This window comes from Coregonus lavaretus (assembly GCF_964263955.1).
Source record: "Coregonus lavaretus genome assembly, chromosome: 38".
Lineage (NCBI taxonomy): Eukaryota > Metazoa > Chordata > Actinopteri > Salmoniformes > Salmonidae > Coregonus > Coregonus lavaretus.
In genome coordinates this window covers 27,101,929-27,113,962 of record NC_140025.1, presented here as the reverse complement: position 1 = coordinate 27,113,962, position 12,034 = coordinate 27,101,929, and the positions used below count along the sequence as shown (strand labels likewise).

The window sequence follows — 12,034 nt, the reverse complement described above, 5'->3', positions numbered from 1 at the left end:
GGCAATTTCAGGAGGTCACTAGAGGAAGCACCCTAGCTCAACAATGACACAGCCGCCATTTTGGCTCCAAAGATCCGCAGTCGAACTGTGCCATGGGTGACAATGGGTAAGAATAAAAAAGAACAGGAGAGTTGGATCCAGTCTGGATTGACGCCAGCCTCCATTTGACAATGACCTATACGGAGCACATAGATTTGTCTCTCTCCCCATGGTTAGTGCAGTGGATGAAATGTAATCAATTGGGCTTGAGGAATGAAGTCGGGACAATGGCTGGCGCTGGGTATTGATCGCTCCCGCGGGATAAACATGAGGTATCAGATTGATATTTTAGACAGTGGTCTGGTGCGGTTCATGAGGTGATTAGTGCAGGTAATCAACTGGATTTTCAGGAGGAAGCCATCTGAAACAGGAGAGAATGTTGTATGGGCCTATTACAATCCAACGAGCAGAGAGAAACAATGAGAGGGAGGGAGGGAGGGAGGGAGGGAGGGGGAGAGAGAGAGAGAGAGAGAGAGAGAGAGAGAGAGAGAGAGAGAGAGAGAGAGAGAGAGAGAGAGAGAGAGAGAGAGAGAGAGAGAGAGAGAGAGAGAGAGAGAGAGAGAGAGAGAGAGAGAGAGAGAGAGAGAGAGAGAGAGAGAGGGAGAGAGACCAAGCGGTTTTCTTCGTTGTTGTTTTCTTTTTGTTTTTTCCCTTGCTTTGGCCATGTAAACACATTTCCCATGCATCTTTGAATTGAATTGAATTGAATTGAATTAAGAGAGAGAGAGAGAGAGAACGAGAAAGAGAAAGAGAAAGAGAAAGAGAAAGAGAAAGAGAAAGAGAGAAGAGAGAGAGAGAGAGAGAGAGAGAGAGAGAGAGAGAGAGAGAGAGAGAGAGCAATTTGCAGGAGCAAATTCTCAGTCCCACTGCATGGTGAGATTATCTTCTCCCATTACCTCAGTACAAAGAGGCAGCGGCCCCTCTATTAGGAAATACAGCACAGAACTTTCCAAGCCTCTCAGCACCATATTGCCATAGCGGCGAGATAAAGTCTGCCTCTACATTTTACATAGTGTCGAAATCAAATATTTCCCTGTTTGACTCAGAGGGAGGGAAATCACATAAATCTCACAATTGGGATAGAGCCAGTTGCACCGCATGTCCTTTGGGAGGATGGCTCATAATAATGGCTGGAATGGAGCGAATGGAAACCATGTGTTTGATGTATTTGATACCATTCCACTAATTCCGCTCCAGCCATTACCACAAGCCCGTCCTCCCCAATTAAGGTGCCACCAACCTCCTGTGACTCATACAGTATTGAAATAATACTGTAACTACACTGTTCCAACTGAATCTGAAGCATTTAACAATTAATCAATACTTTTGAAATATGGGAATATACATGACATAGGTTAGGCCTACAGCTATGATACCTGATTATAAACCCCCCAAAAGTATTTACAGAGGTGTGAAATATTGCTATATTATTTGTGTTTGCAACCACTGAGAATCTTATGGCAGCTCTACTAATATGTTGGACCTCAGTGTCTGAGGTATTATCTGTTGCTGTGTTGTGTTCTACTTTGCTGCTCAGCCTAAGGGAAGGATCGTTGGCCGCATTGCGAGTGGTGGTGTTCAGTCGATGTGCTCAGTGTCCCCTCACTGAGTCCCTTGGGCACTTATCTTTTCTCTCTCTCTCCCTTGCTCTCTCCCTCCACCCCCTCTCCCTCCACCCCCTCTCCCCACACCTCTTCTGACAGAGACAGATTCCATTAACCCTACCAGTGAATTGTCCTTAACTCCGACTAGCAGAGGAACACGCTGAGAGACAGCCAGGCACGTCACTTCTTTCTCTTTCTCTTTCTCTGTCATCATGCGAGTTCTCTGTTTCTGTTACATTTTGTGACAGCAAAGCCAGCGGTGTAGAAAAACTGTGAAATAAAATGCCTCATGACAGATTGACAGACGCATTCCCCTGAGGATTATTTATTTATTTATTTTGTTTTGTTTTTTACTTTTGTGACTGTTCTCTTTTTCCGAAGCTTTAGCATTGATAAAGATCCCTGTGGTAGTCCGTGGCCTTATCATTACAGTTCCATGTTGTATTATGGAGGAAGAAGATTAGCATTACATTTTGAGTGATGCAGTAGGCCTACATAATAAGGGATCGGTTTGAAGAGCTGAGTTAGGCCTATGAGGTAAGGGATCGGTTTGAAGAGCTGAGTTAGGCCTACGTAGTAAGGGATTGGTTTGAAGTGCTGAGTTAGGCCTACGTAGTAAGGGATCGGTTTGAAGAGCTGAGTTAGGCCTACGTAGTAAGGGATCGGTTTGAAGTGCTGAGTTAGGCCTACGTAGTAAGGGAACGGTTTGAAGAGCTTAGTTAGGCCTTCGTAGTAAGGGAACGGCTTGAAGAGCTGAGTGTGGCACCCATGGGAGGAACGGAGGCTTGGGGTTCGCCTCAAATCCCTCTATCCTCATCTCTCTGAGGATTAAATTAGTCTCATGCTGGGGATGATCTCGAGCTTGGCTGCATGTGGTGCCGACCTCAAAGTCAAACTCAGCACTAACTCAGCCACTTTTATTTGCAACTGACCCAATTATGTTCTGCCAACCTCATGACACACTTTTACACTTTCCCTCGCTCTCTTTCTCTTTCAACCCTTTTTTCTTTTTTTTTCACGGTCCATGATGAATGGTTGCTTGCATTTTAGGATAAATGACAGGTCAATGATTAATAGTACACTCTCTTTCGCTCTTCCATTCTACACCATCTTTCGCCTTCCACGCGCTCACGCTTTCGATCTCTCCCTCCCTCTCTTCCTTGTACTCTGGGGTATTTTTTCTATACCTGGGTTAGCCCCATCAGCATATTCCCATAAATAAACGAGTGGAGCGCAGGGGGGAAGCATGGCCCAGAGGCAGGGCAGTGGACATGTGCAGGATGGAGGGAGAGAGGGATGGAGGGAGAAAGGGATGGAGGGAAGAGAGAGATGGCGGGAGAGAAGCCAACTGCTCCAGAATGGAGTGTGAAGGTGACTGTAGAAAGACGTAGAGGGAGACATGGAGAAGGAGGGAGATGGTAGGAGAGAGAGCTACAGTATATTAGAAAGGAACAGACAGACAGACAGACAGACAGACAGACAGACAGACAGACAGACAGACAGACAGACAGACAGACAGACAGACAGACAGACAGACGGATTGATATGGAGACAAAAATAGAAGAAGAGAGAGATAGAGATTGAGATGAAGGAGGAGAGAGAGAGAATGAGAGAAGGAGGAATGATGAAGGGAATGCTGAGACAAAACAACAAAAGATTACTTTCAAAGGTTTATTATTAAGAAGTACGAGCGTCAACAAAAATCGTTCTGAGAAAAGACAGGAAGGAGAGGTAGAGGAACGAAAATGAAGGCCATCTAAAAAGATGGAGGGATGAGAGCAGGAAGAAGAGAGGAGGGAAGGGGACGGAGGAGAGGGAGATGAAGAGACAGTGTGAGGTGGCTGGGTGTTGTGGCCAATGCCCGATGGTGGTGCCGTCTTGTTGTGGTTAATGAGGCAATGTTGCAGGTAATTAGCTCTCGATATGGCATTATCAGTCACCAATAACGGGACGCTTCATTATGCTCAGCCCACCTCTCATCTCTGCCCAACACACTCACCGAAGGCAAAGCACCTCATCGACACAAACACACATCTGTAACTACAAACACCCTTACACACAACATCAGTATCGGCAGTGCCTTCATATTTGCAAAGACATTTCTCTCACCAAATAATCCACAATTCCACTTGAAAAGCACTCAAACACTATACGAGGCACAATAACCTCATGAAAAACCAACAAGAACTGTGCTTGGCCTGTCTTTGCACTGCAGCCTTGAGGCAAGAGTGAGGCAGCGAGCTACAATAGCGGATTTCCACTTTAGTAAACATTTCATTGCCAAGGTACACAGTCCACCGGGAGCTGACTGGTGCGTGTAATGTGACAACATTATTGCTACCCCATTTCTTTTTCAGGTGGAAAGGAGGGAGTTCTCTCGCTCTTCAAAAGGCAGAATGCTAAATAAGGGCTTTGGTTGGCCGGACTAAGCATATTTGAGCGTGGCGAGGTTCGAATAGCGCTGGGAAACGGTTCAGCTGCAAAGAGCTCCCTTACTGCACCAGTGCTTGGCACGAGAGGGCGGTATAGGATGACAGTGCGGTATAAAAGGTAGGATAGAGAGGTGGTTCCAAAACGGTTCCCCTCGCTGACTGCACGGAAAGACGAATGAACACGTTGGCAGCCCACCAGCAGGCTAATGCAATTTTCCTGAAGAAGAGAGGTCTGACGTTCTGCATTCTTAGCTATCTCGCACTCCATTACATTGATGAAGGTCATTTGAGCGAGGACTTATAAACTTGCACTGACATCATGTATACCTTTCTGTTTAGCACTGTACTGTTTAGTCGGTTGCCTGGATCTAGCCTACTGTATTACAACTGTCCAGAAATGCATTTAAAGCCTTCTCACTGATCCCTAGGTAGCACCTCAAGGACCAACACTTTTCCACAGACCACCATTTGGGAAGCTCTTTTAAGACATATTGTTCCCTCAAACAATATGAGGGAAACAAAGTTGTAGCATTGACGAAGCAAGGACAACTAAGTTTCGGACAGTGTAGCAAGGAATACAAAGTTGGAGCAGTGACGAAGCAAGGAGAAGTACGTTTCGGACAGTGTAGCAAGGAATACAAAGTTGGAGCAGTGACACTTCGGTGAACTCTGTAGAACGTTGCAAGGGAGATTAGTTTGGAGCAGCGATACAGTCATTCGCAATAGCCAGGTAACTGCAACGTTTGTAACCTGAGGGTTAAGAAAAGGACAAGCTCAGTGCTTAAGCCCATCAAAGGTCTGCATTAACAAATGTAGGTTTGTGAACCAGTAGCTCAAAGAAAGGGTTCCCTGAAAGATACACTGAAGGTCTTCATTGTTTATGCACAACCTATACACGACTACCCTACAATGTAATTTCACGCCTCTTTCCTCAAGACAGTGACTCGGTCACACATCTCAAAGTCTAATCCAGACATAGCAAGATAATCACCCTTCTTATTGTATAATCTGGTGAGGCAGAGGAGGGGGAAGGTAGAGGGGAAGGAGGGGAGTTATACTCCTAATTTATATCAGTCAACACGTCCACGCCAAACGGTTACGACTGGACTTGTCAGAAAAAGGGGGAAACTCTCTCTCTATTTTTCTTCCTTTCTATCTCTAGCTGCATATTGAAGGTAAGGAGGATAGAGGATGAGGAGGAGGTCAAGGGCTGTTGACCATTGGCCAAATTGTGCTTGTATTTGTTTACTTCAATCGGCTAATCAATCGATACATTTATCCATTCGTCAATAGGACTTAATGTAGTGTAGCCCTCTTTGGTATTTCTGGGCAGTGCGAATTGTACAGTCTGAATGGAAAACAACAGTCATTCAACAATTACTGGTGGTAACAAACAGGAACCGACGGACAGACTGGAGACCAGACAGCTACCAGGACAGAAGGCACTGACATGGCAACCGCACAGGAGATTGATTGTGTGGGATGCGAGACGGCGGTGAACGGGGGGAAATTACAAGATGTAACCATTGATAGGAGGATGACAGGGAAGCCGGCGGACAAGAAAATCCACCCATCTCCCTCTCCTCCTCTGGCCCCCCAGATCCCCCCTTTCCAAACCGGTAACGAAAGGGAGTCTGATTTCTGAGTCGTGACACAAAATCGGTGGTGGAGATCGATAGGGAGAGGAGGAGGCAGCTAGGCCTATTGTACCGTGGGTTGTTTTAAGACATTGGACGGGAAGAGAGTAGCTGAGCCATCTGGGCATTGATCTGCTTTTGACTACAGATGAACAGCAGGTGAACAGGAGGAATGACAAAAAAACATAGGGAAAATCACTGAAGAGAAAAAACGACAAAGGATGAGGCCCTCAGCTAACCAGTTCTGGATCACAGCCGGTCTGTGACATCATCTGCATTACCTCTGCTTTAACTCCCCCCCCCGGTCCTCCTTTTCATTATTTCAATTAGCATGATTAGGATCTGAAATTGCTCGTGTCGGCTTGGTGATTGACAGCGATTGGCCACTTAGGGAGCAGCTCATGCTGTCTCTAATGGCTCATGTAGAAGTGTGTGTGTCTGTATGTGTGTGTGTGTGCGTGCGTCCGAACGAGCATGCGTGTGTTTATTTGTTTACCCTGATGGGTACTTTGCTCATTCAAGAGGAAAGCTGTTCTTGAGGCAAACAATAGTTAGGCCTATTGTTAACTATGAATGCACCACCACGGAAATTGTAGCAATTTAGCTGTGTGTGTGCGCAAGCACCTCATTATCTTATAATCCATCACAGTGGAGGCTGCTGAGGGGAGGACGGCTCATAATAATGGCTGGAAAGGTGCGAATGGAATGGTATCAAACCATGTGTTTGATGTATTTGATATCATTCCACTGATTCCGCTCTACCACCAGCCCGTCCTCCCCAATTAAGGTGCCACCAACCTCCTGTGATTTTGAACAACAATTATACAGACAATATGGCACTAACTACCAAATACCAGCCAACTGCTCACACATTCTTATTTGAGTTGTTTTCAGTCATTCCATGAACCAACTATGAGAGAGGAACAACTGTTAAGATAGGCTAGATGAGTGAAACACCCAGAGAGCTCGAGGAGTTAGTAGGGAGACCAAAGACAATCTATTATAAAGATAGCCGAGTGACTGCTCTAACAATGGAAATACATATCCTTAATGATTGAAGGCAGGCGAGATCAGGTGGGACCATTCTAGCCAAAGAGAGGGCAGATACGCGTGTAAACAACAGGCACAACGAAGTCGTTTTTCTCAAAGTTGCCGGAATGCATCCACTTACATCAGTACATTGTAACAGACTAAATATTTTGAAACTTCTATTCGACCAAATAAGCCTCATGTACTTGCTCATAGACCTCCATACAAAAATGGCTTATCTCACGCGGACAGATTTTGGGTGGAGTAAATCCTCTCGCTTCGCCTCTTCCTCTCTGGGGAGACAGCATGCTCAGAGCGTTGCAATCAGTACACATCACATGCTTACCGCTCGCGTGCAGCTTTCGCCAGAGACAATCTCTCTCCTCCAATGGTACTGGAGTGAAAAGGGGGCTCTGGTTTGCGCGGATAGGCACATTAGGTTGTTTATTGTAATTTATAGGGCCTACCTTTTCTGCTTGTCTCATCTCATTATGATCTGCGGTCTTTAGGGAGGAGAACGCGGACTAACGGTGCCTCATTGGCGTGCGTCTCCGCACATCACATGTATTTATCAACATTCGTACAACGTTCATACAAACGGAGGGCATTAGGCGCATCTTTATGAGCATCTGAGATGGTCGGGGGTGTAAAGGTGTTCTGTTTGACGTGTCAGTGTCAACTGTCTGAGAGGCACTCTTTCATCCCGGGCCCTGGTTCTGACAACACAGTGCGATGACAAGGCATTAATCTGCCTCTCAAACGTACAGCCATCAGTCTCTCTGTCTTCCTCTCGCTCTCATTCTCTTCTGTATGTATCTCTCTCTTCTCCTTGGTCCCTTTGATACTTATTATTCTCTCTCTCTCTCTCTCTCTCTCTCTCTCTCTCTCTCTCTCTCTCTCTCTCTCTCTCTCTCTCTCTCTCTCTCTCTCTCTCTCTCTCTCTCTCTCTCTCTCTCTCTCTCTCTCTCTCTCTCTCTCTCTCTCTCTCTCAGCATGTCTCAGAAAGGGACAAAAAAGGGAGGAGCGCCCTCACCCAGAGCGAGGTAAGTGAGACACACCCTCAAAGATAACGGTGATGACACAACGGCAAAAATTATGATGTTGACAAGGATGAAGTCAGACCCTTTGTCCTATTCTCCACCTCTCCGTCCCCTAACAGCACGTCATCAAACACCCCCTCTGCACACGGGACCCCTGGGCGCTCCGCGCTCCGCCAGCCCAAGTCAGGAGAAAATGGTAGCAGCTCCAAGAGCGGCAGGAGCCACAGCCAGGGCTCTGTAGCAGCCGTCTACCTGTCCTACCTCAATACTCTCTTTGGACAGGTCAGTAGCTCTATCACTTTTGTATACCTCAACACACTTCTCCTGCCTCTCTCACATGCCAAATCAGTTGCACAGTGAGTTGTGATCCAGGATTAAACATTTTAATGTCTGACAGAAAAGTTGGGGTGATTTACACTTTTGATGCAATGCAACCTGGACACAGATCCATAAACCAACTGAAAATGAACAACAACCATATTTCTCACACCTCAATTCCCTCCCCTCGACCCTCAGCTGACAACTATATATCAGCGGATTGGCAACAAACCCTACTCCATACTGACTCTTAACATAGGGGCCCCCCAGGGATGTGTCCTCAGCCCTTTGCTGTACTCCCTGCTCACCCACAACTGCATGGCTTTGCACGACACCAACTCCATCATCAAGTTTGCTGACGACACCATGGTTGTCGGCCTGATAACCAACAACGACGAGTCAGCCTATAGGGAGGAGGTAAGTGAACTGGCATTGTGGTGCCAGGACAACAACCTCTCCCTCAAAATCAGCAAAACAAAGGAGTTGATTGTTGACTTCAGGAAGCAGATCCACATCAATGGGACTGCAGTAGAGAGAGTCAGCAGTTTTAAGTTCCTCGGTATCCACATCACAGAGGACTTGACATGTACCAACAACACTACCACTCGTCAAGAGGGTGCAATAGCGGCTGGAGAAATTCGGCATGCCACCCCGGGAACTCTCCAAATATTACTGCTGCACCATTGAGAGTGTCCTGACCAGTTGCATCACGGCCTGGTACGAGAATTGCTCCGTCCACGACCGCAAGGTCCTCCAGTGGGTGGTGAAGACGGCCCAGTGCATCACTGGGACCGTGTTTCCACCCATCCTGGACATCTACTCAAAATGGTGCCTGAGAAGGCCCGCAGCCACGAGCTGTTCACTCCCGTGGGGCAAACAGTATCGGAGCATGAGATCTGATACCAACAGGCTCAGAGACAGTTTCTATCTACAAACCATCAGACTGCTGAACACTTGAACTGGACTGACCACGCCTTAACACACATGCACTCACTCAAGCACACACACACACACACACACAGAGATATACACTCTTTCTCTCTCTCACACACACACACAGATATACATTCATGCTACACACACATCACAACTGCTGCTACCAGACTCTTATTATGATTGCTAACTACTGCATAATTTAAACACTTGCCCCCCAATCCCCCCTTCCCCATCACACATACAGGAACATAGTGTGTATGTCTTCTGGTTTCAAATCGGTCATAGAAAACCAAACATGACAATCACAAAGCATGAGGAGCACTAAGCAGTTGGATAAAGCACAAACAGATTGACATCCAGGCTACCACAACCCAATTTTCCCAATTTGCAGCCGTATCTCTGCCATGCCCCTTCCTTGGCCCACCCTGCCCTTGCAGTGACATTGCCATAGAGTATTCGTTTTTCTCTGTGCTTGGATACACACAGTGAGAGGAGGTATTAATAACGCCGTTAGCAAGGCTCACTGTCAACCTTCATTAGCCATAATGAGAACAGAGAGACAGACAAACAGACAGATACCAAGATTAATATGCTAGACAGTAAGACGGAGAGATAGATATATGTGTGAGGCAGAATGTATGGCATTTTTGTTGCCAATTTCTTAATGTGAGTTTTAACGTACATTTGTTTGTGTATTGTATGTATGCAGATGCGTGTGTGCGCAGATGTGTGTGTGTTTGTGTGTGTGTGTGTGTGTGTGTGTGTGTGTGTGTGTGTGTGTGTGTGTGTGTGTGTACATGCAGATCTGTGTACCCGTTTTGCATGTGTGTACACTGACTGTCCATGTATCTTCTTTGTGTGTTCGTATGGCTAACGGTTATAAAACACTTTGCTCAGCCACCCATGTGAAAGCAAACAGATTGAAATTAATTGTTAATTGGTCTGTGTATTGACTGATGATTGGAGTCTTGACTTTGGCATACTGTCTAATCTTCTCTGGATTAATAAATCAAATGATTGTGTGCTGACCTTGCCATCTAAAGATGTCCTTGTGTAGTTGTACAGTATATGTCGGAATCTCCTCTACAGTGAGCACTGGAGCACACAGCGTGTCTATACACTATTGGATATTATATTGCTTTTACGCTGCCTGACCATTTTGATAGGGTATTATTTATTTTACATTGGCTAGTTGTTGTTTTCTCATGAATAATCTTTAAAAATAAAAACAAAGATGGTATCCAATGTATACAACAAATTATGCATAGTAACAGGGGTGTTCAAAGACTAGGCTTCCACCTAAGTATGCCATCAAAGTAGAATTTTGGAGAGTTTACACAGTGCAGGTCCTTCACATTTGTAGAGTGACCTTTAACAGTAGCCTAGATGAAAAACATCCTTTTGGCCTGAGTTTTTTTATTTAACCTTAACTAGGAAGTGCCATTGAGGTCAGAGGATCTCTTTCCCAAGGGAGACCTGCGTATGCGTTGTGTTTGTGTCTGCTGCTGACCTTTGGCATAACCTGCATACATTAAACTTGACCCTGATATGTCTGCCTAAATGTGATTCACATGTGTACTGTAGCATGTTTCCTTAGCATCCTGTGTTTCGTAACGCTTGTATCCCAGTTTATAGCATTATCCTTACTGTAATGTCCATTGTGCACATCTATTTGTAGGCTATGCCAGCAAACTTAATGTAGCGAGAAATTTTATAGGACGTCAGAGTTGCTAGCTGTTTGTACAATTATCCTTGCTGAAATGTGCCATTCATGTACATCATTGATATGTATGACAGCATACTTAAATGTGGCTAACATGTTTCGTATGCTAGAGAGGTGCAGAGTGGGTAGTTGGTATGTATCTATTGAGCTACCTGTCGGCTATCTGTACAGCCTGGTCTCATAGACTAGACGTAACATAGTAAATGTAAATCCGAGAAACTCATATTAGTGTATGTTAAGTTTGGTATGGTTACATTAGACAGATGGTTACTGGGGTGGATGGGAGGGCGTATAACACGAACGTCTAGCAACCCAAAGTTTGCAAGTTCGAATCTCATCACGGACAACTTTAGCATTTTAGGTCATTAGCAACTTTTCAACTACTTACTACTTTTTAGCTACTTTGCAACTACTTAGCATGTTAGTTAACCCTTCCCCTAACCTAAAACCCTAACCTTAACCCTTTTAGCTAACCCTTCCCATAACCCTTTAACCTAACTCCTAAACTTAACCCTAACCTTAACCCTAACCCCTAACCCCTAGCCCTAGCCTACCTAGCATTAGCCAGCTAGCTAACGTTAGCCACCTAGCTAGAATTCGTAACATATCATACGTTTAGCAAATTCGTAACAGTTTGTAACATATTCTATGTTTTACAATTCCGTAACATATAATACGAATTGTAATTCGTACCATATCATATGAGATGGGTGATGGACATCCACAAATGAATACATGCCATACGAAACGTAACATACAGTATCACACTAAAAGGACTATTCCCAATTTACATACAGAATCATACAAAATGCTCTGAGACCAGGTTGATCTGTATTCTGCTCCAATGCTGGTTAGCCTTTGGGAACATCTTTGTCCTACCAACATTCAGTGTTGTTTGTATGCTATATGTCATTCTGTTTCTGCTAGCTTGTGGGGCCTGTCTTTGTGGAAGAAGGATTCAATGTTATAAGTATTTTACGTTTTCTATACTGGATCTACAATAGCCTATAAATGCTAAGGGAGTTCAGCTTCACTAGTATGTTGCAATTTCTAGCCTGTGTCACTGTGACAAAATAGAAAGACATGAAGCATAGCATTTATTTTTCTACTCAATAATTCCATCTGCATTCCAGTAGGATCCGCTCACTGTCTAGCATGCAGTTTTTTCTATCTAGCCTACAGGCCTATCTGTGAGTCCAGTAAGACTCATTGACTTTTGCATGTTTCTGCTCCTAGTGTTCTGAGAACTGTGAAAAGTCCCTGTGCTCTGAGCATT

At 45.1% G+C, this 12,034-nt stretch overlaps 1 protein-coding gene across 3 annotated transcripts in view; it reads left to right on the top strand.

The window, feature by feature from the left end:
- The first annotated feature begins 3,954 nt into the window (after nt 1-3,954).
- The window catches only part of cabp4 (calcium binding protein 4), a 32,815-nt gene continuing 24,735 nt past the window's right edge, over nt 3,955-12,034 (top strand). The window contains exons 1-3 of one of the 3 annotated variants that reach the window (XM_084154927.1): nt 3,955-4,193; nt 7,734-7,784; nt 7,901-8,063. In XM_084154927.1, the coding sequence (XP_084011053.1) occupies nt 4,174-4,193; nt 7,734-7,784; nt 7,901-8,063 (234 nt within the window). In that variant the 5' untranslated portion in view covers nt 3,955-4,173. Of the gene's footprint in view, nt 4,194-4,215; nt 4,306-7,733; nt 7,785-7,900; nt 8,064-12,034 lie in introns of those variants that run through there. The other 2 variants (XM_084154928.1, XM_084154929.1) reach the window with 2 other exon arrangements.